This window comes from Aphelocoma coerulescens, chromosome 10 (assembly GCF_041296385.1).
Source record: "Aphelocoma coerulescens isolate FSJ_1873_10779 chromosome 10, UR_Acoe_1.0, whole genome shotgun sequence".
Taxonomy (NCBI): Eukaryota; Metazoa; Chordata; class Aves; order Passeriformes; family Corvidae; genus Aphelocoma; species Aphelocoma coerulescens.
In genome coordinates this window covers 7,601,385-7,628,823 of record NC_091024.1, presented here as the reverse complement: position 1 = coordinate 7,628,823, position 27,439 = coordinate 7,601,385, and the positions used below count along the sequence as shown (strand labels likewise).

The 27,439-nt window shown below is 41.7% G+C and overlaps 1 protein-coding gene across 7 annotated transcripts in view; it reads right to left on the bottom strand.

The window, feature by feature from the left end:
- The window catches only part of MCTP2 (multiple C2 and transmembrane domain containing 2), a 149,166-nt gene that overhangs the window by 88,198 nt on the left and 33,529 nt on the right, over nucleotides 1-27,439 (bottom strand). For 5 of the 7 annotated variants that reach the window (XM_069026017.1, XM_069026018.1, XM_069026019.1 and 2 more), the window contains 4 exons: nucleotides 15,426-15,524; nucleotides 14,070-14,654; nucleotides 8,455-8,517; nucleotides 7,220-7,328 (listed from right to left, as the gene is read on the bottom strand). In XM_069026017.1, the coding sequence (XP_068882118.1) occupies nucleotides 7,220-7,328; nucleotides 8,455-8,517; nucleotides 14,070-14,591 (694 nt within the window). In that variant the 5' untranslated portion in view covers nucleotides 14,592-14,654; nucleotides 15,426-15,524. Of the gene's footprint in view, nucleotides 1-7,219; nucleotides 7,329-8,454; nucleotides 8,518-8,627; nucleotides 8,718-9,582; nucleotides 9,672-14,069; nucleotides 14,655-15,425; nucleotides 15,525-27,439 lie in introns of those variants that run through there. The other 2 variants (XM_069026024.1, XM_069026023.1) reach the window with 2 other exon arrangements.

Sequence of the window (27,439 nt, the reverse complement as noted above, 5' to 3'; positions counted from 1 at the left end):
CGTGCATGCAGACTCTTCTGAAAGCAAGGTCTCACTCACATCAGCAGTATCAACAGGGGAATGGATAATTGTTAAAGTCAGTTGAGAATTTTGTCCCCCAAAAAATATTTCTCTGGTGGGAAAAGCAAGGTGCTTTGAGGCTAATTTGAATATTATGCAGTGAGACAAGTAGGTTCTCACTCAATAAAATGTATGGACAAAAAATACATAAATCCCAAGATAATCTACTACTCAGCCTAAAACAAACCAAATAAGAGTAAAAAGGAGAGATTGACCTCTAAAAAAAAAAAAAAAAATCACTCCATCAGCTAGGCCTCTTTCCCCATGAGAGAAAGAACATTCATCTCAACAGCAATGCTCCCTGGAATTCCTTTGCATAACACCAATTTCGCTTCTCTTTTCTCCCACTAACGCTAAAAAGCAGTGAGTACAGGCAGACCAGACATCACCCAAAACCTGAGAAAGCTTCAGTGAGCAAAAAATTGCTGGGACAGAACAGCAGGAGAGGGTTTAGTAGCCCAAGAAACTGTTAATGGTGTCTTTAAATGGATACTGCTGCCCTCTAGCAGCTACCGAGAGATGGATCACATTCTCGTCTTCAGAATGAGGAAAAAAGTAACCCAAGAAACCCAGAAGACTCAACATATTTTCAAGCCACACACTGTTTTATAGGAGCAAACTTACTGGAAATGTAGCATATGAAACAAGTCTCGTTCCATAAATAAATAAATAAAAATGACCACCAAATTGCCTTAAAATCCTGAAAAAATCAAAGAGCAGCGTGAAATATAACCCAGACCATCTTAAGTTTTGGTTAAAAAACTAAATTTTAATCTGAACAAGGAAATTAAGGATTTATTTTATATGCATGTAAAGAATAAATATCTGAAAATCTTCCTAGAAATAGAATTACTGGAGTTATTTACGACAAGGAGTAAAAGACATTCTAAAATGGAACACACATTTTTCTTTTTAAGTGGAAAACCACTACATCCTTGTAGTGAAACAGCCGAGATCAAGGCTTAAAGTGGAAATCAGAAAAAAAAGCATTCTGCTGGCAGGAAATTCAGGTGATTTTGGAAAGTTTTGGGCCCAGCTAGTTTTACATGGCCAGATGGAAATGAAACATTGCTTGGAAACAAGCAGCCCCAATAGGTTCCAGGGGAAAATAAAACCAACCAGAAAAAAAAAAATACACACAAACCTAAAAAAAAAAAAAAAAAAAAAAAAGGCCACAAAAAAACCCAATCAACCTAAAAGACCAGAGAAATGTGAAGAAAGTGTGCAAACCCTCAGTTGATGGGAGGATGAAGGAGGGGAAAAAAATGCCTCAACTTAAACATTAATAGAACGAAAGATGCAGATACAACACTTTCTGTTCAAGGCACTCCAGGAACACTGAAAAAAGTACAGGAACTGAGAAAAACCTACCAAAATGCCATGTGACATACATTAAGGACATGTGACATAAAGAACAGAATTGTCTTTGGTAAGAATTAGTCAAGCTTAACACTGCTTTAGGAACTGGCAGAGGTTCTAAGATATCCCTGGAGCTTTCTCTTCTCCATGCTAAACAACCCCAGCTCAGCATTGTTTCTTGTATTCTGAGTCCTCAGCCTAACTAAACCTCCTTTCAGGGTCCCAGAAGGATGCAGTGTGAGCTGTTAATGCAGGCAGGTGCCCCTCAAGACCCAGCTCTGACAACAGATGGGCCTGGAACAATTTAAGAAACCTCTCTTCTAAACTACAATTCTGACACAAGCAGAGTCACAGGGTGTTCTCGGGGCCCAAATATTCTCTCCGTATGCTGCCGTTCCTATATTTCCTAATTTAACTTTACAAGGATGAGAAGACATATAAATTGCTTTTGTTTGAACTCCTCCTGCTTTTCTGAGGTTCCTATCTCAGTGCATTCCTTCCCCACAGCCAGTGCAGGCAGGATGCTCACAGGGATCCCTGTGCACAAGGGCAAAGCTTCAGGCACACACGCTGCACTTCCAGAAACTGGGCTTGGCACAGACAGACACTCTCAGCACAAGCCCTTGTTCACAGACCCACAGAGCATCCAGAAAACATCCAAATAAGTGCTCAGCACCATTCAAATTCTCAGCAGTTGTAAATTAGCCATGATTATGCCTTTCAAAAAGAAGTGCAAAAAGTTGCCTAATACATCGCAATAATTAATAAATCTGAAGGCCTAATGATCTAATTGCAGATACCCTGAAAACAGAGAAAGTCTAAATTAATCAGCGTGTTTGCAGAGTGATTCAGCCTAATTGCTTTGAGCATTTGCTTTCCAAACAATTACTTGCTCTAAGCTGACAAATACCCAGCACAGCACACACACATCCCTTCCTCTGGCATTCTGGTATCAGCACAGACCCAGGCAGTCCACAGAATTATAAAATACCCTGAGTTGGCTAAACCCACCAGGATCACCGAGGTCTAACTTCTGGATAGCCCAGAGCTATGAGTGGTGGGTTCCTGCAGGTTCACTCCTGCTGAAAGTTAAAAGTGTGTGTCATTCCATAACCTTTCTTTCCTTTTATTTTGCCCTTGGAAGGCTGAGCTCTGGCACAGCTCACAGGGAGTCCCCCAGGCCCCTCTGGCAGTGGGGGCTGCGAGATGTGAGAGCAGAGGATGATGTGCTGTGGGCAGGGAAAGCAGGATGAACCCATCGAGGTGTTGCATCTTCTGTACTACTGCACCTGCCCCTGCTCCCTTTGCATGTTCAGCTGCCTCTATCATGAGAGGAAAGAAAGGAGAGGAATACCAAAGTGCAACAACAGGAAACAAATGAAACCTCAAAGAAAGAAACAGAGATGGGGCACAAAGCTCCCATAAAAAAGATCTACAAAACACAAAACCAAGTAGGAAAGAGACACACACAAAGTTCAGGCTGGAACAATGTGGTTAAAAAGGGGAAAAAAAGAAAAAAGACACCAACCACAGCCACTCACCGGATGACATCACATCCAAGAACTGTGTTTCTTGAAACCACACTGTTTAACAGATGAAAAAAAGCTTTAAAAGCACAGGATTTGGAAATGGGAGGGGGTTTTCACCCTCACAGGCACTCAAAACCCAGTTTCTGTTTATTCTTGCAGCAGCAGAGCTGGGTTTGTCACCTGAAGGAAGGAAGGCAGCCCCTCCTTACAGCTGTAGCATCACTTTGCTCACTGCTGTGTAAAGGTGACTTGACCAGGAGCAATGTGCACAGTCAGAGCATCCCAATGCCAAAAGGGAGCAGGACCTTTGAGATTTCTTTAGGTTGACTCAAACAAACATTAGGCATCACCCTGCCCTGTGAAGGTGAACCAGCAGGTGGAAACGGGCTCCAGCCTCTCCCAGCTCCAAGCATGAAGCTGAGCTTCACAAAACAAGGGTCAACAAAGCCATAAAACCACCAAGGCTGCGACAAGATGCCAACACTTAGAGCACCAGTGATTTTTTTTTAAAGCCAAATGAGATACAGAAAAATCATCTCTCTGTTCTGCCAAGCTGCTGCAGTGCTCCACAGATCTTTAATCAATAAAATACATTTCTTCTTTCTTACTACCTGCAGTATTAAAACTACATAGACACAAACTCCTTGCCATCACTGAAACACATCTAGTAACAGTAATACTATAAAAAAGACATAGAAGTCTTAACTTCTGGTGCTGTGTATATACACATGGAGACCCATAACCTTCAGTGTTTGGCTCATCCCCTACAAGAACTATAAATGCAGGACCTGTGCGCTGCCTAACACTGGCCCCAAAGGTGCACACAGGTAACATGCCAAACTTACCATCTGCTTAGGCAGTTTCTAATGTGTGACTGAGTGAGGCTGTAAGCAAGTAAATCAGACTTTCCAAGCAAGCTGATGACCAACAGGTAACACTTCTCTCATCCTGCATCCCTAGAGAGAATACTAATTTTGACCCAAGAAAGGGGTTTTTGGAGCTTCTCCACTTCTCACCAGAACCTGCTCTAGCAGCGCTTGGAGTCCTTGGCTGGGGCACACATACTGGATGTTGCTGTACAGAGGCTTTTTTCTTTCACTTACACTCCAAAAAATAGATAAAAGAGGAGAAGAAAACACTGAAACACTGATTTCTTTTTTTTTTCCTGCGCTGTTGTGCAATTTAGAGAGAGCACGTGCATCTGAACCAGTCTCCTGGGCTGACGCACCCTCTCTAAAGAGAGCAGTACAAGGAGAGGAGCTGAAGAAAGTCAAGGACTGGAGAGACACAAGAGACAGATAAAAAGCAATGCAAGAAGCAAAAAGTAAAGAGAAAAATAGGAAAGAGCAGATGTTAACAGGATTAATACCAGGAAGAGGAAAGAAAATGCAATAAAAATCTGGTAAAGTGAAGGAGGAATTTATATCACACCAAAGGGAACACATCCAGGAAAGAGCAGTACATAGTGAGGCAAAGAGTCTGAAAAAAATACTGGGAAAGTTGGAAAAAAGTGAGGTTGTGGTGGTCTTACAGCCTGCAGTTCTAAGTAGAATTCCTGCTCACCTTTAGTCCGCCAAGCATGATTATTTCCTAATTAATAACTGTTAAGCATATAATGAGTAAATTCCGGGAGAAACCTGTGAATTTGCTGAGTAGTGCCAGGATTTTTCACCAACAGTTGTTCCCAACAGCAGAAATATTTCTCCTTGGTCACACACCTGAGATTTATTTTTACATATATGCACAGATAAATATTTCTTACGCTGGGACGGAACAGAGGCAGAAACAGACTGAACATGAGTACAAGAGACTTTACTCAGCTGCCAGGAGAGGGCATCACCCACCCACACTGCAGCCCCTAAGCCTGAGCTACTTAAACTGTTGTAAAATAGAATTAAGGGGGAAAGTGCAAACATGAGAAAATGGCAGGACACCACACTTAAACATCATTTTCTTTATCTTTAAGGAGATAAAGAAACTCCCTCAAAAAATGTAAACTGTTGGGTATGATGACCACTTTGAGACTTTTTTTCCAGATAAATTGCTGGTCGCACAATACTGCAAGGTATGACACTTAATTTGAATAAAAACAAGAGCAGCAATGTCCTACCTAAACACTCTGACTCTGCACTGCTCCCACCTAACCACAGCAACTCTGAAGTTGCTCACACCAGACTGACCAGAGGAGGGTCCAAAACAGAGGACCAGCAACTTGGCTTTCACAGAATATCTTAAGTTGAAAGAGATCCACAAGGATCATCGAGGCTTTACACACTGGAGAGCTCTGGCACCTCTCCGCATACAGAAGAGGGTCTGAGCCCTCTCCCAGCTGTGCCAAGCAGCACTGCTGGGTTAGCTCTAGGGTTTGCTGTTCCCAAAATGTGAATGAGGATTACCTGGCCTTCAGCCCAAGCACAGTGTGACTCACAGGACACACGGGCCACAGAGGTGTTCGTAAATTCAGATTATTCAGAGCACATTGATACACCACCCCAGCACAGCAGCTCTAGCCAGCACCAGGGCGGGGGGAGAGGAGGGAAGTCACACGCTCCCAGCCCACAAGTTGTCTCTGAGGTTTTCTCACACTGAAGAGATGAGCAGAGCTGACAACCTCCTGCTTTCAAAGGCACGCTGAGAAAGCCCAGTGGTTGTAGGTCAAGCCCCAGCATCACACAAAGATGTCACATAACCAGAGTGACAGCAGAGGCCTATAAAGATGGGCACCAGCAATGTGCTTTTTTTTTTTAAGGAGCCACCACTGCAGCATGGCAGTGACTGATGAATAGTCATTAAGTCACTGTTTTCTCCCCTCCTGCTGCCTGTGCAATAAAAAGCAGCAGTTTTACTGAAGGAAGCATCACCTCACATACTCAGTTTACTGAATGAGAGGTCATTTGCCACAAAGCAACAGAGACTCATCAAAAGGGATTTTTTTTCCCCCTTATGTTGTTTCACTATGCTGTCCAATGCTTCACTAAGATAAGCATTTGCTTTCTTACACAACAAAACACAGCCTAGAGCAAAGTATGCTCTGTCTTCTCTAGAAATACTACTCTGCTGGAATTGCTCATTTCTAGCATCTTTTTCATAGGAGCAGTTGGATGTGTCCTGGCTTGTGCAGCCTGCTAGTAAAATCTGATGAACTGCTACACTGCTAGGAAATACAGGCTTCTGTATAACCAGTAAAGATCTTAATCTAAGTACTCATTCACTCCTTCCAAAAACTGGTAGGAAAAACAAGCATACACTCCACCAAAAGTTACTGTACTGTGAAGCCATGAAAAACCAGCATGGAAAAAGTTAACTGAGATACCAGATAACAGAAATCCCAATGAGCAGCCCATGTGAGAACGTTTCTAAATCAGACAGGTCCCTCCAGGTGCAAACCTTCACAGGCCTTTAGGCTGTGCAACCTTACTTTGTTTAAAACTGAATGAATAAACCCCATGGCTTCAACCTCAAAAGAAGCTGCTCAGACATTCTGCAAGACAAAAGTACCAGAACTGTTTCCACATGCAGGAAAAAAAAAATCTGAAATCAAGATTGGACGTATGGAAGAGCTCTCTGATAGGTTCAGATCAAAAGTCCAGAAACAGCTGCTGCTGCAGGGTCCTACAACCTGCACAGAGCCTCTCCCAGGACAGCTGCTCCCTCCACAGAAAGTGACTGGCTGCTTATAAGCATTTTCACTCCCTTTTCAATATCCTGAAGAAAAGCCAGGCTAACAGCAAGCATTTTCACACAGTTTTTCCAGGAATTCCCCAAATATTTTACAGTTTATTTGATACGTCATCTGTGGGTGGGTTTTGGGTTTTTAGCATGCTGTCATTATTCAATCACATCCCAGATTAGAGAGGATTGTTGGCTTACAGCCCTGCTCCTGTGGTTTCCCTTTTATTAACACCTTTGCAGATAACCCCAAAAGCACTCCTAAGAGCAGCTCCATCATTTAACAAAGCTCCAAATAGTCCTTTTTTTGGTTTTTTTTTAAGCTCAGATATAATTTCTTGCAGTTCCTGAATAGGTACAGGTGCTAAGGGCAGCTTTGCAGCTGCACAATCAGGCAGGAGGAGCAGCAAGCAGAGGGCAGCTCCCTCCCCTGTGTATCCAAGCTGGATAAACCCAATCTCTGAGTGCTCTGACCTGGAGAAGAGATACAGATCCATGACTTGTTGCACTGCAGATAAGCAGCCAGCTTGCTGCCAAGCTGAGATCAGTGAAAGGAGAGCTGTGTGAATTCTAAAGGAAGCCAGAGGAAAGGTGGGGCTCACCACAGCGATCCCTGATAACCAGGTTCCGGCCTTCCTTCAGGTGGATGGTCAGCAGGTAGGCAAAGGGGCTGGGCAGGTCACTCAGGCAGTCGTTTGCCTCCTCCAGAGCCTAAAGAGAACAAAGGAATCAGTCACACACCTCCGGAAGCAGATCATAAATGAGCCAGGTGTGCTCCCAGTGCTGCAGAGACAAAGTCTTGCTCTTTCCTTAGGGCAATCTTTTACAGGAAGGAAAAAAAAAAAGGAAAGAGGGAAAAGAAAAAATGATTTCTTTCCCAGGCTTTACTTCACCATGCAAGTAGCTAAGTATCAGCATCAAGTACGTTCAACAAAGCAAGGGCAATGCCTGAAAGTGAGTGGTGATAAAACCACCACAAATGGACAGGTTTCCCAAATGCTATCAGCTTGTCAGCAGATTTTTTTTCTAGCTGTTTCTTGTGCATTCATAGCATCTCTCAAGTTGGAAGAGATCCCTAAAGATCATCGAGCCCTTTGCACCCACAGGATAACCTCACGAGGAAGAACACATTTCACAGGGATAATGAGATGAGAGGACAGCATTTCTTTATGCAGTTCCAAAGGAGAGAAGCCCAGTGCAGGCAGTGCTAGTTGTGAGGTTTAGCAGATGCAAACTCGAGAGGATTTCTGCTCATCAGAGGTGCTCTTACACACCTCAGCATCATCCTCCAGCTGGAACACACACTGAACAGCTCTGGACAGCACTTGAGAAGTTATCAGAGGGCAAAGGTAGAGAAGTTCATCCACAAGACAGACATGAGAATAACATGTCAGAACTGCCAATGCCTTTTCACACTGCCCTAAAACTGATTTTGGTGTCTGTCAAAGCCTACAGCTGTGTTAGTTGCTGTATTTACTTTAATCCAGTTTGTTCCTACACTGCTATTTGAGTATTTATGTTGATGGTTTCATCAGTTACCAGTACAATATAGATATTATAGAGTACCTCAAAAAAATGGAGAACGTTTGGGTTTATTCAAAACAGTAGCAACCACTTTTAACTACTAAACCCCCAAACAACAAAAACACAAAACCATCACTAAACAAACAAATCCTCCACAAACCAGGAAAAAAAAAAACACAAAAAAACAAACCACCACTGGGCAAATCTCTAGATGGCTTCTTCACCTGCTGAGTTTTTAAATTTGAAAGAAGCAAAGAACCTAAGGCTAAAATAAATTGTGCTGCTGATCAAGTCTCAAAATGACAGGACTTACCATTTGGCCATCAAAATTTTGAGATGACAGGGAAGAGTCAAAATCCATTTCTCCACATGGGTACTATAAAACAAAAGATACAATGAATTAGATGACAACACAGGAAAGAAAATGCTCCTAGTATCAGTCAAGAAATTACTCATACATATGTGTAATGAGTGAAATGCTCTTACTTATGCATATAGATAATTTAAATATGTATTTCTTTTTCCTGTTTTACAGTAACTAAACTTAGTCTCTTGAGTTTAATCCAGGAAAGTAAGTGCCTGCTTCCAGCTAAGAATAAATTTCTTCTTCTCCTCCCCAGCACTGCGTGCTGAAGGTTCTTATCACAAACTCTCCTGATGTCTGAAGGTTGTTGTGTCTGGCAGCTGGCTGCTCACACTTGACCACAACTTCTCCCTTCACCATCCAAAAACCAAGTTTCACTTAAAGGTTTTTTAAATAGTGTTTTTACTTGGCTTGGTGTTTAGGGTTTTGGGGTTTTTTTGTTTGTGTGGGGATTTTTGTTTGGTTTGAGTTAAAAAAAAAAAAAATGCTCAGGGGAAAAGTTAAATAGAAATGGTCAAAGGGAAAGGTGTCCTGGTTTTGGATGGAGTTAATTTTCTTCCTAGTAGCTGGTACAGTGTTCTGTTTTGGATTTAGGGTGAGAACAATGTTGATAACACACTGATGTTTTTAGTTGCTGCTGGACAGGGACTGTCCCACAGCTCAGAACTGGCTGGGTATCAGTCAGCAGATGATAAACAATTGCACTATGCATCACTTGTTTTGAATATTTTAACTGTTGTATCATTTTTATTAAAACATTCATTCTTTTAAAATATATAAAATACCTAATTAATATCATTATTTTTAGAATGTTGTGTTTTAATATATTTATATTAGAATATGTAAAATATTATTTAAATTATTACCTCTTCCTTTTCTCAATGCACAAATTTTACCTTTTACCCCTGATTCTCTCTCTCCTGCATATGACAGCTCCCACTGAGCAGGGAGTAAGAGAGAAGCTGTGTCATATTTAGCTGCCTGTTGGGTTAAACCATGACAAAGAGAAAAAAAATACAAGGAACATATATTTTCCCCACCTTTCTGCAGTAACTGGAACATGCAAAGGATTTTTACCTAGTGCCCAGCATAGGAGAGGAAGTCAGACATTTCTTCCTAAATACTGACTCATCCAAAAACTTGAGGCTACAGTGCCCAGCATCGAGTTTGTCTGAAGGGATTCATCAGCCAAGACACCTCTGATGATCCTTTGGCTGCTGCAATAGCCCACGATCATCATTTAAGCTGAAGAGGACCTACGTGCCTGGGCAGCTCTTCTGGTGTAATGCAAGGCAATCACAGCCCATTCAAACACCAAGATTTATGCTGAGGATAATCTCGGTCTGCAGAAATGCACACAAGGTGGAATTCGATCCTCATGTGAAAGTGTTTTCATGTGCAGTGTGGTAACATCCACACCTCTCAGATGAGAGCAGCATTGTGTGGAGCACTAGAGAAACATTAAAAGTGAACCAGCTCCTGCACCAAAGTACATAAATCTTAGCTGTATTGACATGCTGAAATAAACATAAATATCCTTTGTGTAATTCTTTCCTCCTCCTCTGACAAATACACATATTACATATCAGGAAGTACAGTAATCCAGCATTGCAAGTAAAATTTCCCCTGCATGACAGACAAAATTTAACTTTAAGGTTCCCACAGTAATCATAACTTGGCCACCTTGCAAAAGCACATTAAAAGTGGAAAAATTATCATCATAAAGAGCAGCAGAAGAATTTTCTCACACAACAGAGCTGAGTTACAGCTGCTAAGGGAACCCTAACTTTGAATTTTCTGACTAGTATGCATAAAATCTCACTAGTGTGCATTAAACTTAGTGTTTCTTGGAGTCTCTGGCTTCACAGGAATCTCCTTCAGGCATCATCATTGGCACTGGTAATGGTTTCTTTACAGCTTGTTTTACATGGCACAAACATGGGATCAAAGAACTGCATTGAAATTATAATAATTTTAAAAGTACTGTCTTGGCTAGCTTGATATCATTTACAATAAGAAAATCACCCTCAAAATTATGATTTTGTCTTTATTCTGCTTTTTGTTTACTTACATTACCTCCACAGATACCTAACAATTATAATTTTAACTAGTAAAGTTTGGGTTTTTTTCATTTTAGCTCCACATAATGTAAATTACTATTATTCTAGGTACCTAACTGCAATGAGCTCACTGAATACAGATAAAAGTCCTGGTGAAAACATGGTCCTGAAATCTCGATTTTTATCAAACTATGGTGACACTGCTCAACTTTAAACAAAAGTGGGCACATCCAGGTGGGTCACAGTCCCAAATTCATCTGCATGAAAACAGATCAAGCAAGACTAGATGTATGAATAGACATAAATTGAAAGTTCTTCTTGACAAGCCTTACCACCTCTGCTTCCTCTTGCTTTCTGCAGAAGAATGATTCAAAATACAAGGGCACTCACTGAATCAGCAAGAGGACAAGGCTTTGGGTTGCCAGGGACTCACTGCAAAGTGTTGGCAAGGGGATAAAGAGGTGGCAGAGCACCTCAGCAACGACAGGTGGCCATGGACAAAACCCGATGGCAAAAAAGAATGGCATGACAGTGTTACCGCAGGCCTGGTTCCTAGGATATATCACCGTGTCCCGCAGCCATAGGGAGGAGGAGGAGAGAAGATCCAGCAGGCAGGAATTGTGGAGCAAGATTGATTTATTTAATTATTTTACAAACTCTTTTATAGACTTTTTTCTTCATAGTCTAATTGGACAAAGGGCCAGCCACCCCTTGGGGGTGATTGGCTAAAATCCTAAAACATCCATTGTCAAAATATTTTCCTACTATGCCATAAACAAGACTTTTCAAGGTTGCAGGTGTCTGGGTTGTTTACATTCCCTGCTACCTCTTCTGTGAGAGAGAAAAGTCTCTCAAGGACTTAGAAAATAGCAAGAAAATCCTCGCTAGCAGCATTTTTGTATCTACATTACAGGAGCCTTTTAGAACCTGAATCCAGCAGGGAGGGATTCAATGCAACTTCTTCACTTGCTTCTTCAGACTTGGGTAGCTGGGTGCAATGGAGAACAGAAATCGACAAATGGAAAAATGATACCTGTGACATCTTCAGTGAAGCTGGGCTGTGCTGAGTGCCCACAGCTCTGCACTGAGAGCTCAGACAAAGGTGAAAACCACAAGCACGCACGGATCTACCCGCCAGGCTCGGAGAGGATCTCACGACACTGGGTGGCCAAAGACACCCAGGAAATGAGTAGGTGGCATGTGACAAGCAATTCAGGGGGAAAAGAGGCTCAACCTACATTTTTGCTTTTTTTAGCTTGTTCCAGGGATCTGCCTTCCTTCTGATTTACCTCCCCGGGCAGGGAGTGATGCTCACACAAGAACAATGAGAACTCTCATCGTGCCCCTCACAGCAACCCCACCCAGCATTTAGAGGCCAACAACCTCTGTAACAAACTGTTCCCATCCAAGGCACACACAGCACAAATCCTGTAGCTGTTCAATTAAGTACAAGCACAGCTGAATATTGAAGCTGTCATAGAATCATAGAATACTGAGGCTTGGGTTGGAAGGGACCTTAAAGATCGTCCCTGCCACGGACACCTTCCAGTATTGAATCTAGTTTTCACCAGATTCAATAAAATTAAACTTCCTCACCATTCCTTATTCATTCCTACTTTCCTTTGTTTCACTCTCTCCTATTATTTTTGAGGAAAAAAAATCATTATAAGTTGCACTGGAGGCAGATTACAGTAAGGAAGCATATTCACACAGCGAGATGATTTGCCATACAGGTAAATACTAAATGATTTACACACACTAGCAAATACAGAAATACACATTTAGGGAAAGATATAAGCGCTGCAGAAAATAAGCCAGACTCAGATTGTGCATCTGGATGAAACTTGGCTTGAGGTTAATCTATTTCATCGCTTCATTCTCCTAGAACTCTCAGTTTGCCCAAAATCAAAGCAGGATTTAGTATTAACTTTGTTGTGCTGTGGTAGATTTTAGATTAGGGTTTCTGGCGTAGAACAGCAGGAAAAACAACCTGGAAAAACTTCCAAAATAATGAGAGTCCACATTTTTACCGAGTGAGATGCTACAACATTTGAGTAACGTTTGAGCGGAGAAACAAAGCACTACACTATTTCAGTCGCTTTTCTTAAGTACCGCTCAAAATAATGACCACTCCAGCAGGATGAAACCAATTTGTGAACAATATAGCAACATGAAACCAAGAGATGGTCAGTAATTACCAGTGTGACACTTTGCATCGCAACAAACTGGGAGCCAACACCCATTTGGTAGGAATACACAGGCCTTTGACATGCAAAACAAGCAGTCTGTATCAGAAAGGAGCATTTTCCCCACATCAGCGCTGCTAACCATCCTTTTGAACGCGCAGTTAAAAAACAGCCTGAGAAATCCCCATTCCCAAGGGAGGGCTTGAAACAAAAACGCCTGGTTCCCGTTTTTGCATCCTGAAGGACTACATAAGCAGCTCCCACAACTGCAACAAACAGGTAATGAGAAAAAGGCCTCCGAAAGTTCAAAATGTAACCTTCCCAGTGAGAAGTCAACAGGAGGAGACACACTTCCACAAAATATAAATAAAACAAATTTTGCCTGATGTGTTTCATGCAGCCACATTCTTCACCTGCTGTCTATACAATAAAGCCATCGTGCAACTCCTCAGGATTCCCAATTTGCTCAGGCCAGGCAGGAATTAGTTTCATGTCAGTATTGGTCTCTGATCCTCCTGTGCACAGGACATTATGTCCAGAAACAAATACTGACCACAGAGGCAGGGGGGGGAGGAAAGGGGGACAAGACAGGGAGTGCAGAGAAAACATTTTGGTTTTTCTCCTCCTTAAATCATCACCACAAAAACCTAAAGGACAGTCCTGAGAATGATGCTATGTGTTCTGTTCTCCATCATGTGCTTGTTTTGGTTAATTCCCGGTAGAGGTAGAGTTCACCTTGTTCACATCTTTCACCTATTGCTTTCATCAGAGTCTTGAGTGGATGGCAAATTGATTTTGCTACAAAGCAACCTGGTATTATTAACTATATGAACTAAAAAGAAAATGTATCAGCACCTCATTTCAGAGCTCTTGAGGACTGCAACAACTTTTGATTTAAGCAAGTAATTCTGACAAATCTGAAAAATCTGAAGTATCATTACAAATAATAGAAGAATAATAGAAGAATAAAAAATTGGAGCAGAGTTATTTGCAGCCCCAGACTGACAGGAAGGATAACTGAATTAGTCTTGAATAATGTGTATATCATGTAAAGTTTAGGCTTATTTTTATTCCCCACTCGTTCCTTGAACAAAGAGCCCTCTCCTCACAGAATGGCTCGGGTGAGAAAGGATCTCAAAGCTCATCTCATTCCAACCCCCTGCCATGGGCAGGAACACCTCCCCCTATACCAGGTTGCTCAGAGCCCTGTCCAATCTGGCCTGGGTTGCATTCTCCAACCCTTTACAACCCAGAAAATTAAGGAGAAGCACAAGGAGCCCACAGGAGGTGGTCACTGAGCCGATGCTCGAGCACCCACCTCTGTCCCCTCGTCTCTCAGCGCGGCGCTCAGGCGGGAGCTCTGCAGCAGGTCAAAGAGGTCCTCGCTGGATTTCCTCTTCCCCTGGGACACGGGGCTGCCGACAGCCTCACCTCCTCGGGAGGACATCAGGTGAATGCCCACAGCTTGTGCGTCCGGGGGGGTGACTGTCACCTCTGTCTGTGTCCCCTGCTGTGACGCCCACAGCCAGTCCTCTCCCACTGCCTTCACCGAAGTGTTTCTGCTTTTCAGGGACACCACAGACCTGGAAAAGCTCTTGGAGGAGCAGCTCGACAACACCTGAGTACTCAAGTAAGTCGATTCTTCTTCTTCTTCTTCCATGAGAGTCTCCACCTCCAGCATGTCAGGCACTGACACACTGAGACAGCGGTCCAAGGAGTGGCCCTTCCTCTCCAGCATTTTGCCAGAGCTCTTCTTCGTCTTCCTCACACTCAGGTTTCGCAGGAACGGCCGGGTCTTCTGTTTCAGGGATCCCCATACGGATTGTTTATCCAAGTCCATTGCTGCAAGGGGAATCTCAGCAATGCCTCCTGCACAGAACAGCTTCAGCGATTCCCAGGGTGACTAAAAGGAACGTAGGAAGAAGGCAAGTCAATCACAAAAGTGAACAGCCGCTCAAGACTATGATTCATGTTGTCTCATCTTAAAACTTTCAGTCATTTCTCTGAACAGTTAAAACGGAGCATGTCACATTACTAAGTGCTTCCAAATACAATCTGGTGGGTAGGTTTGATTATTTAGGAGGAAAAAAGCCAGAGCAAGTATTTATTCCTACACAAAAATGCAATGCCTGCCCACTACTTCATGATTGCTAAGAGGGGACATTATACTTCTTCTTCTGTCAACTCCTGATTTGTGAAAACTTGAGATTTATCCAATTTGAAACTGTTTCTGTACAAACCTTACTGATGGGAGTTAAATCGTGATAATGCAAACAACACGACACACGCTGGCAAAGCTGGCACTGACATTTCTGCTGCCACTTTCCCAGGCCATGTAGGGTTTTGTTGGCTTTTTCCAAGGCTACATGGATTCTTACAGGATGTGTTGTTGCCACATATGGAAAACAGCTCCACAAACTAAGCAGCTGAGGCTGAACAGGGCATATTGAACATGAGGACCCCAAAACACTCCCTTACATTAACCCACTGTCAGTGAAAACTGAAGAATTCTTTTTCCTTGTAAAGTAAGCAACTGAGAGAAAAATAATACAAAAATGGATGGGTGGATCACTTTTGAAAACCTACTGGTGGACTCACCTTTGAGTTGATTCATAGTGAGTATTTACATAGCTGGGAGGGTCAGGAATAAAAGAACCAAAACAAAATCACTCACTGTATGTGCATGGTAAGGGAGCAGGGGACACCTCTGTGCAAAGGAATATCCTCACAGACAGACTCTTCTGTGGTTAACAGCTGAGCAATCATCCTTATTCTGTGAAAAGAGGTGGTCAAATCATCATCAAAACTCAGTAAGGAAAAAGCTGGTGAAACCTGCAGATTTAACCCTTTACAGTGACACACACAGAGGTTACAGCACATACCCATGTCCTCAGAAATATACACCCATTAACTCCATGATAGCTGCTTCCAAAACTCACAGCATATTTACCTTCTAACTATTACACAGTTGACAAAAAAATTACTTCCTACTGTTTTCCTGATTACTAGGAAAAACGCCAAGACAGGCAACAGAAATACAACTGTTGGATTAATCCACACAGAGAAATTACTGCTTGCTTTCAAAGAAATCTACTCTTGCATTCATTAATTTGAATAAGGCTGTATAATCAGTTACTTAATAACTTATTTAAATCACTTTATGACTAACCTTGCCACACTTGCAGAGTGTTCAGGAATCTACAAAAAAATTCTCTAACTGCATCACTGTGTAACTAAAGCTGCACAATTCTCCCCTCCCCCATTTATACTGGCAAATAAATAATATCAGCATTGTTATATTCCATACAAAAAATAAATAAGCTTAATGGCATTGCATGCATTCACAAGGCAGTAACAGGTGTTGTCCAAATAGGAAGGCGTGTTAGTGTAGATGCATCATTTTAACACAGTATCAAAGCCACAATATCAAAGTACTCATGGACAAACTGAAATTGTGTTTTTCCCCTCACAGTACCATTAAGAAGCAAAAACAATTTTCTGAACCTCACAGAGGAAGATTTCCCAAAGAAAGACCCACCATGCCTTTGTGTTTCTCACTGAACTCAGGCTGGAGCACAAGATTTACAGAGGGAGGGGAAAAGACATAAATGCCAGCCCAATTTGACTGGGGATGGAGGGATGCCCGTGCTGGAGCAGCAACTGATGCCCTGCACAAGCTCACAAGACATGGCTGGATTTGCTCATATCAGCTGAGAGCTTTCACTTAGGCTCTTTCTTCCCTCTTTCCATAAAATCTTGACAAGGCAGCCACAAGCCTCCCTGGTAGCATTACATCACGTGCCAGCAACAGAAGTTATTAGGCTAAACACATTTGCACAAAACATTATGAAACACACTGTTGAGAGTCATTTAAACAACTCATCTTCTGCTAGTGCTCTCTGCATTGCTCGCCTACTTGTCCTGAAACCTGTTGGAGCCAAGATGCTGCAAATAAAGGCAGAGCCCAGCTCAGCATCCACTTCCCAAGGCACTTAATGCTTCCTATTCCCTTCCTGTTATTCTCCACCCCTCTCATTTTGAGGACCCACTGCCGTTGTTTTTATTTTGTTTGCTTTGACATTTTTGTTACCAAGGAGCAGACTTGTTCCTGTAGATTTTTCCAGTTGCTTCCCCCAAGTCAAATGTTCTTTTTCCCAGTTACATACATCGCCTCAGTTGCTGATGAGAAATGCCCATTCAGCAAGGATGGTGAAGGGACCACACTGCGTCTCTGAGACCCACTTGCATCTAACCCAGAGTGAGCAAAGTCCTCCCCAAGCCCAACAGAAACACAGTGGAATCAAAAAATTTAATAAATAAAAAAGGGAAAAAAAAGTGGGGGAAAAGTTTCTGCCAAGACCACAGGGATGGCTCCATTGAGCTGCCACCTCACAGCTCCTCCACTGGGGCAACACAGCAGTGATATTTGCTGCACAGGGAGCAGCAGGTTGCCTGAACTGAGGCCACAGAAGAAATAAGCCCATCCCTGGTCACAGGACTGCCTGGAGGTTTAGCCATACTCTGAGCCTTTACACCCACATTCCTGCTGCAGCTACAACTTCTCTTATATAAGCACTGTATTTACAAATAAATTAACCACCAAAATGATGGCTGTGATACACAATTAACAACAAATACACAATGTGTTCTCATCTGAGAAAAGGGTAAATACAGTCTGAAGGTTAAACGCACTCTGCCATCAGCCACCTGCTGGCGGCCTTTTTTTCACTCCCTCAGCTCAAGCAGAAGACACAGATCACCACCATGACCAGAAATGTGTTCCCTAGGCAGGTCACTGGAAGACTGGGAATGGGGACCACCCTCCTCCCCAGCGTGGTGCTGGAGCCAGGGGTGCCAGGATTACTGGGGTACCCCCTGCCAGGCTAGCACGTATTCACACATACAGCTCTTCTTTCTTCCTACATCAATTTTCTCTGCTTTTCTCTTCCATACTGAACAACATCAATAGAAATACTTTATTTTGAAGAGAGAGAAATTCCCCCTTGCATGTAGAAAGTGTGTTCTTGGTACCAACATGTTGTTCATGTAGTCCTTATCCTCCACAGGCCAGAAGTTTTCCCTCTTCCTTCCTCAGCCTCAGAAGTTCATGGCCAACTGTATCGCCAAATATTCCCTAAGCAACCACGGGGGAAAAACATACTTTGCCAAATTCTTGGTCTAAGCTTGGCCTCCTTATTCTTCCCCTTTCAATGGCACATTGTAGCAAAAATCTGCAAACAGAAACCATTCAGAGACACACTTCCTGTTATCAATTTAACTCTGTTGTTTTTGATTTAATTGAATGGCTCCTGTTCTTAGGTAACAAGAAAAAAATGATGTTTTCAGTCTATCTCCTTGAGCCTTCTCTTTAATACACTGCCAAATCTCAAATGCTCAGAAGAATCCATGTACTTTACTCTCTTCCTTCAGAGAGACTGCTTTTGATTGCACCTGTCATTTTTATTATATCCTTTTATTTTGCCATCTCCTCCTCTTTTGGGGGCAATAGGGACAAGAAAGAAAGGATTAGTGACAGAAAAGTTGGTCACAGCTCACTGTGATTGAACAAATATTTCTAGCATTTTATCTTCCCTTAAGTATCTTCTAATTATGGTCCTTGGACTTTTTTTAATTTTTTTATGTGCTTTGGTTTCTTTCAGTAAAACACTATGTACTCCCTTAAATTGATATAATATTTAGAGCTAAATGATTGTTTTAGATGTTTGAACATCTAAATTTCTCTAAGAGAAATTTCAAATGCCATTGAAAGCTTAGAGAAATCATCCTGCAATTCTACTTCACTTACTGTCTTGACAGGAAGCCAGCAAAGCCACAAGTGAGAAACACTGCAAGACACTCTGCAAACATTATAAAAGTGTCCAATATAACCAAACAAATAAACTGAACAAACCCAAATTGATTTACACACTGGAAATTATGGAATAAATTGTCTTTCTTCACTATGGAACCATTCCCTGCACACCCAGAAGCGCACAGTGCTCACTGAAGTACCCTGAGATGCTCCCTTTTAATACCTTTAAAATATCAGCCTCAAAGTCAGCCAAGACGACAAAAACACAGCTGAGCACCATGCCACCACTATTACAGTGCCCATAAATCTATTAATCCTTGTACTCATTTGTTTATCCAATGAAGGTGAAAACTTTGGGTCAGTGTACGTGCCAGCCACCTCTAAGGTAGAATTCAGTGTGTTTACAGCCACAATTAAATGCTAATAAACACCTAAATCCACCACAGCTGACATTACTAACACATGCATTAGAGGCTGTTAGGAAGATGCTCCTCACTTGAATGCATATTAACACGGTTCAAATTGGAAGGAACTAATGGAACTCCCTCAGTGTAAAACCTGTAGAGATTCTGGCTGTTCTGGAATAGAATATTCACGCCAATCTCTGCCTGTCTAGCACATTCACTGACTTAAAACCTAATGCATGAGGCATTGTACACATCACAAGAAAAGATAATTACTTTTCTGTTATGCAACACAGTATTTGGCTAAGAGAAGTTCTAATATGAGTACAACCCCTTTGGGTTTATAATTTTTGATATTGCTGCATTGAGAGACAAGGCTGACAAGAAGGTGATAAGGGAGCAGGGGAGTAAGGAACTGAGGACTTTTTTCATATTTTTCTTTTATCTTTTTGCTAGAAATTGAGTCTTCTGGTTCTAGGAGCCATAAATGAAACCAGTCCTCCCTGGGAGAGAAAGCAAAATATCAGGGAAATAGCTCTCTGCTGGTGGGACAACCACTGTATGTGGGTGGCTATTTCTATAACAGAACATACCAAGTAGCCCAGGTTTTTAATATCATTATAGCTCAAACACAGCCAAATACAAACCATTACTGGGAATGGAATGACTTTTTCTAAAGAAACCAACACTTCCTTCTTTGCAATGGCTTATTTCAGTACCTTATCTGGAAATGCTTTATGCTAAGCACCAACAGCCACAGAGATAAGCAAATATCATCCAAATAAAGTAACCCTTTGTTCAGCATTACCAGTTTGCCCTGGAGATTTACAAACCCAGCACCAGTTATTAAACGAGGGAATACCTTACCAGGGGCAGGATGTTCCTTGGACCATCAACACCTTCAAGCAAGCATTGTGCTTCCTTTGCAGAAAAAAACAAGTCCAAAGTGAAAGGCTGAGGTGGGTGGGCCTGAGACCATTCCTCCCTGGGTATGATCCCAGAAGGCAGCAAGAGACACTGAATTCCATACAGCTCAATATGGAGAAACTAAGACAGCCTTTTCTCCCTGCAGCATATGGCAAATACCTGGACTTAAATTTGATAAGGCACCAGAAAAAAAAGTCTAATCTCAGTCTGATTCTGAACAGGCTAATTACCCTGGGGAAATCAGTGTTGGAATTATTTTTAGCACTAACAAGCATCACAGGGAGTGCACTGATGCAGAGCAGGTAAAGTCTTCACTGCACAGGTGATTTGCTGCTAAAGCAGGGTCATGGCTTGGCCAGCTTCCAAATCTTCCCACTGAGTTTAAGCTTCCCTGTGGGGCTTCAAATGATGTCAGCCTGTGGATACAGATCCTGCTCTTCTGTTGTAACAGATTCATTTGCAAAGCGTAGTGGATGCTAAACTCAAATGTATAAAACAAAGTAGAAACTTGACCTGTTGGTGTCAGCCAAATTAGTACAAGTGCTTCATAAGAGACAATTTTATATGCTACAATGGAAACAAGATAACCAAAAGAAACCAGCTTTAGTTCCTTGATGTGGGGTGAAAGAAATCTACAGCCCCTGCAGAAGAGCACAAGTAACATCCAGGGTGAATACAAAGCTTAAAGAAAAGCCTGCTTGTTACATGCAGATAATAAAGGCATCTAAAGTAAGACTTTCTGTTTTAAGTTTGGAGTTTGTTGTTTTGGGTTGGGTTTGTGTTTTTTTCACAGATCCCTGGGTCCTCTGGGCTTTTAGATCCTGTGCTTGGCTTTTTGATTTTTAACTGGCTCAAAGGGGGTAAGTTCCATCTTTCACAAACACGTGAAACAAGCACACATCTTCCTCCACTTAGCACACAAGAGAGGAACAGGGACACTTTAACTCCTTAGAGGCTCTTTTGCACAATCTGGAGGGCTTTTTTCTCAACATTTATAAGCAGACAGTAACTATGAGAAGTAAGAGAGCGACCAGCTGCTACAAGTATCTTAAAATAGCATCTGATAGTGAAAGTTACTGAGAAAATACCCTGCACCTGCCTCCAGCTTATGAAAGTACTGGTTTCATTGTGCTTCTGTCTTTTCTAAAACAGAAGAAAAATGATGAGTATGTATAGAGGAAATGAGGGAGGAAGTGTTTGAGTGTATTTTTACAAACATATTTCACAAGTTCCTGCTACTCCTTCAGCTTTCTTCAAAATATAGTGGCTTGCAAGCCAGAAGGCTCTTTCAAACTTTTCAGTCTAGTTCATGGGATTGCACCAGAATGGGACAATCAAATATGATCTTTAGAGTGCAAACAACACCTGCTGAGCATCAGAACTCTCCAGGGACACCTATGAACAAAGATCTGCTTCCTGCAGTGATGACTGCACCTCAAACCAGACTCCCAGAAAGATCCTGGAGGGACAGATCCTGCTCTTGGAAGGCACTGTGCTGTGTGCTGCACCAGCAATTGGGATATCACCATTGACTATAACTGGTTTATAATTTGCCTCATTGTTCCCAATCACATCAGAAGATCCCTGGGAATGGTACCCTGGAGCAGGGTACCTCGAGGAGCAGGGGGAGAGGGAAAGCTGATGAGCAGCAAGAGGAAGGAGAGGTGTAGGTACAAGAAAAGTAAGAATGAGGTAAAAAGAGCTCTAAAATTACTGAGGTTTATCAGGGTTCACATGAGGGACAACAAAACCAGGACAGAGACAGGTACACACACTGAAGGAGCTGGTCCTCATGAGAGGAACTCTGTAGGGATTTCAGCCCTGCAGCCTCCTTCCTCCTCACTCTCTCCTTCAAGCCCCTGCTCACCTCCTGCACAACAAAAGGTTTATTTTTATAACAAGAGGTGCACAGAAATAGATCCTCCCTTTCCACAGCTCTCAGGGAAAACAAACCTAGGAAGGAAATCAGAGACTCATTTCCACCAGAGGCCAAATCAACCCATGCCTTTTACTAGCAGTTAAATCATATATTTTAATAAAAGAAATTTGTGACTATATGCAAATTACTTGTCCATGTGCCAGCATTGCTCCCTAAATAACTACTATTACTGTCATACTTCTTATCAAAATTCAGTGACTATAGAAGAAAGATCTATTAAAAGCTCTGTGTGATTCTTTATTTAACAATTTACCAAAATAACCCAAACAGAACACTTTTGATTCATAAAAATGGCCTGATGACAACTTGAGCAGGACAAAAACCTGCTGGTTTGCCTTTCTTTTTCCTCCTTACTACAGCATGTTCCTCTTCCCAACAGCAATATGACAGAAGCCAGGCTCAGAGCTCACCATAAGAGCTGGGCACATGGGAGAGTTGAGATTACTTTGAATCTGTACTGACCTACATGATTAAATGTCCTCTCACATTAAAATCTCCACACAGCCTGGGTGGACCTGCAGGTAAAGTGAACCAGTGTTTTTGCAGTCTTTTAATTCCCAAAGGCAGGAGGCTGAAGAAAAGAAGAGAGAAAAGAAGTTAGTGTGTTGCAGCACAGCACTGAATGAGGGAATGGCACCAGTAACAGCCCTGGTTTTCTGCAAGAGCCACAAGTCTCCCAATAGAAAATAACAGCACTTAAATATCTGGAGCTGTGTGACAGAGAAAGCCCTGAGGAATCTCTTGGCGAAGTCAAGTGTTTGAGGGTCTCACCCTGGACAATAATTCAGTACTTTAAATATGAAGAAGCCAAAGCATACAACTAAAACCAGATCACATGGCTCCCCTGAAGTCATGACAGCAAAGTGTTCAGCACACAAACGGCAGCACCAACTCAAAGACTCCTTTAAACTTCCTTTTTCTTCCAACTGTAAAGACGGAACATATGCCAGCACACATCTCTAAATGCCAGTCATTTTTCACAGGAAGGAGCCAGCTTTGAGGTTTCTCTTTCCATTCACCATCTGAGTTTTCAGCCTCCTGGCACTAGAAATCTGCACCTTGTCTCCAGGTTCTGTTACAGCACTATTTTCCCAGCGAGAAGATCAGGTGAAGTTGGTAAATTTAACTCCTGTGCATTGGCAATTACACACACACACTTTGGCACTTCCAAAGCCGTAACACTGGGGGTTTGGTTTGCTAAAGCTGAAATCCCTAAATACCGGCACCATCATCATCAAGAAAACCACAAACTATGATTCCAGTAGCTATTTTAAGCTTGAATAAAAGGGTCGAAAATTAAAATATAGGAATATTGTGCTGGGGTGAATAATAAGTGACGTGCTCAGGATTTTACCTGCAGAAGTTCAGAGAACCTCAACTATAGCGAAGCCTGGTTTGTTAATTCTGGTTCCTGGAAATGATCCAATCAGAAAAGCTCCACAAAACAGGAATACTGGTGTTGCTGAGCTAGGATGACACCTGATGAAACAACTTAAAATTCATTTTCAATTTTTCTATGATTCTATACAACAAACCTGCTCAGTGAAAACCTGCAGGCACATTATGCAGTCCTTAAAAAACTATCTGCCCCTGACTCATCTGGGGCAAATTAGCCATAGGCAGGGTGGGGTAGATGGCTAAACTTTAAATACCTTCCCTTAAGCATATTTACAGCTCTTGCTCACGCTGCCCAACCACACTGGCTGCTCCTTTGTACACTGCTACTACAGTGGGTTTTGGGGTTTTTTTGTTTTAATCCTCCTTTCATGCATACATAGCTCCAGGCAGGATAGTTTAGAACAGATCAAGCTGACCACTTGTCATTATCGTGCCCCATTCACATATTCTCAATGTTAAGCGCATAAATTATGACTACTTAGCCCTTAATTAACCAACAAAACACTGAGTTTATTAATCACGGATGTTTAGTTCTGGTGAATACTGACTAAAAGGTATTTTAATTCAGCTGTCATCATTATACAATTTCCTGGTTTGGCCCATGGATTAAAATCAAATAAAGCTCAAAACCAGAACTTTTCAACAGGTGTCAATAAACCCTTTAAAGATGTAGTAACGTTTTTTTAATGGATTTAAGAGCTATTCACATGCCAGTTCCCCTGTCTAGCAGATATGGACAGGAGTCACCAATCTGGCAAGTGTCTTGGAATACAAATTGCTCAGTCAGCTAAACAGATCTGGAGGTTTTCTGGTTTAAACAATTTTTGCACCCAAGTAGGTGAATGCTTTATCTTCTTCAGTTTTCATTTGCTTCCTATCAAAGGCCAGACAGATTTTTTGCTAAATGCTACTATGAAGCATTTGGTGAATGTGAGGAACCAGAAGCCTTCCTGAACTGAACACAAGCGCTTGCAATGAGATTTGTATCTAATAGTTTTATGGAGTTGAACAATATTCAGCCATTTATACAATAAAATAAATTAAAATCACACCCCAACCACAAAGGCACCATTCCCACTATCTGAATTTGGGTAGGGAGCATTTATTCTAAAATAATTACAAGCAACCCCAAATAGAAGGACTTCTCCTAAATCCACTAGAATATATAACTGGAATTAGATGTTTGCATTGAAAAAGAAAAACAAGACAAAACAAAACTCTCCAGTTAATTGTTTCCAAGTCGAAGAAACTGGGAACAAAGCCTGCTATTGAATGAGCATTAATGATCTGCCATTCAGTTCTGCAGATGTTTCCCATGAGGGAAGACAGCAAAAAAACATTCCTCTTGAAACCCAGGGAAGCAGCGACAAGGGGATGAGTTATGTTCATTCATTTGGATATTTTAATTTGAAATTGTCAAAACCATTAGATTCAATAAGATTTTGCTTCAAGGGGAACCTGCATCCAATAAAATTTCAAAGGACTGAGCTCTGTAATCCCTCCTCACTTAAACCCAAATGAGTCAGGCTTTAAAAAAAAAAGAACTTTCATAACCATGACAAAGTGAGCTGAGAGAGAGACTGCCCCATCCTTGCTGACAGCTCCTGATCATCACCACTTCCACATCAATGGCAACACAGACAAATGACTGCTCAAATAAATTAGCACGGCCCCCTCATTTCCATTCACTCCCATTAAAAGATTATCAGACAATATAGATTATATACCCTGTCCTGGCTAGAAAGTTACTTCTAGAGCAGGGCTTATCTATTTGGGAGGAGAGAATGAAAGTGCACACTCATAAATCTTGAAAAGACAGCAGAGCTGCTTCTGTGTCTTAATTTATGGCGTTACGCAAAAGCAGAAATTTGTTTCTAAATTAGCTCTGATCTCTGATCTTAAGGCAGCAAAGCTATACAATTCCAAGAACTCCTAAAACAATGAAATTGCCCCAAACCTAAGGTTTCCAGTAAAGCAAAATTTACTCCACAGACTACATCTGTAGTTCTTAGGAGTGGGCAACAGGAAGAATTGTCAAGGGTACAAATAATTCCCAGAAAGGAAGGATATGAATAAGATCTGCCTCTATTTTTCCCCATCCCAAAAGGCCAACAAAACCAAAGATCTCAAAACCTACGTTAGTATTTAGCTTGCATTTTAGCAAGTTGTTTTTGTGGGAAAGTGAAAACAAGCCAGTCAAGGAGCATCTGTGTAAATACACATGAAACAGGCACCCACCACGGCAGGAGGAAAAGTCACCCCCTGGGTCACTGTGCTCCGGCTCTCACCATGCACTGACCAAAACACCAGGAGCAAGCAAGCAAATTAATTCGTTTGAACTAAAGACCACCAGAAATTGTTACCAAGAGGCTCTCCTTTAAGGCCAAGGGTGGTCACAGAGTCCATCCAACCTCCCCACAGGAGGGCCCTCTCTGGTGGCAGGGGAGGTTGGACACCTACATGATCAAGCTGGAAGTCCCAGCTTCAGTTCCAAAGGCAGTCCTGAAGACTCCCAGCACCGGGGTCTGTTTTCCTCAGACAAGCAGCAGCTGAAGTCAATAGGAAAGCACAGACACACAATGTGTCCCCATCAGGGTTTGACAGGAGACAGTAAAAGAATCAGAAGCAAGGGTTAAAAAAATGCCTAAAGGTCAGCAGGCTGCTTATGTGAAGAAAACAACAACAAAAAGAGTCTTCTTAGAAAAGCAGTGTGCATTTAAGAAAATGGAAATGAAAACTGAAATTATAACATGCTCCAGATTTTCCCACAATAATCCAATTATTTTACAATGGAGCTTTGCAGCAGTAGTGTAGCCTTGCAAAATGTCAACTCCATCTGTGTTCTTTACAGATTATGTTTATGAATACTCAGTTAATCAAAACTTAAGGAACTTACTTCAGGTTTGTTCCCCAAGTGTGAAAATTGAAGTTGCATCTAATGTTCACCTGCTTGAAACTATTCCAGACAAAACAGCAGTGATCCCAGGAAAACCCATCCAAATTTCCATCACACACAGTACGCAAGGGGATCACATCACTCCAAATATCCACTCAGCCCAATAAGCTGCCTCTAACTCTGACCAAAAACAGATGCTCAGGGAAAGACTGTAAGGTCAGGAAATCATGCCGTGATTCTGCCTGCAAAATAATCTCCTGGTTTCCAGGAATCTCTGATTTAGGAGCTGCTTCAGCTAGAAATTGTATCTGCATCTTTGTGATTAACAGCCCAGGTGTACTTTTTCTCTATTAAAAGTATTTTTCTCTCCATTTCTCTTTTAAAGTTCATTTATATCTTCAACAACAGGAAGACATTGGAGTAATGAGTTCCACTGTTAAATTATGCTTGTGTGAAGCAGAAGCATAATTTAGCTATGGAAGAATTTTTTTTTTTTATTGAAGAGGACCTTAGGAAAAAAAAATCTTTGAATCTTGCTCATTTATTCTCACCTCTTTAACATCTTGAGTTATGTGAAATTATAAATAATTGTTCTCTGTTTACTCCACATCACTCAGATTGTTCCCACTTCTGCATTCTCCTCTCTAATGATCTCTTTTAATTGAAAGAAAGGTTCATTCAAGGAACCTGGTTAATGTTACACCATCCAAACATCTGAACTGGCACACACCACAGGCTTTTTTTTCCCCCAAGATAATTGATTTGTCTGAATATATAATGTAGTGCAAAACCACCTAAGTTCAAAACCATCTAGGAGTGTTTCAAGAAAAGGTAATTAACATCTTATTTTCTACAGTCTTTACAAATATTTTACCAAGTGATTTCTAAGTTGAAAGAATAGTTTAAAGGGTTTGAAAATTACCTCTGGCTGTGTAAGCTTTTTAAAGGACTGAAGTTTTTGATTAAGAAAAATTTGTAATTTCTAAATATTTCAAAAAAATTATAGCAAGACCCTCCTTCATATCACTCCAGAGGAGCTTTTTGATGAGTTAATGTAAATACAATTATATTCCTGCAAGTGTTTACCCTGGCACAGTGAGGCACATGGCCACAAGGGTGCCAAAAGTCAAGCTTGCCTTAGGAGGTGACACGCTCAGGGCAGGACAGACAGACTGCACATCCACAGTGCCTTGCAGCTCACAAGATACTCAACATCCAGGGAAGATTGAGAACATCTAACAGAAACAGTCTCCATCAACGAGGCTTCCTTACTACTGATCCCTAAATTGGACCAAATACATCTGCCCACGCA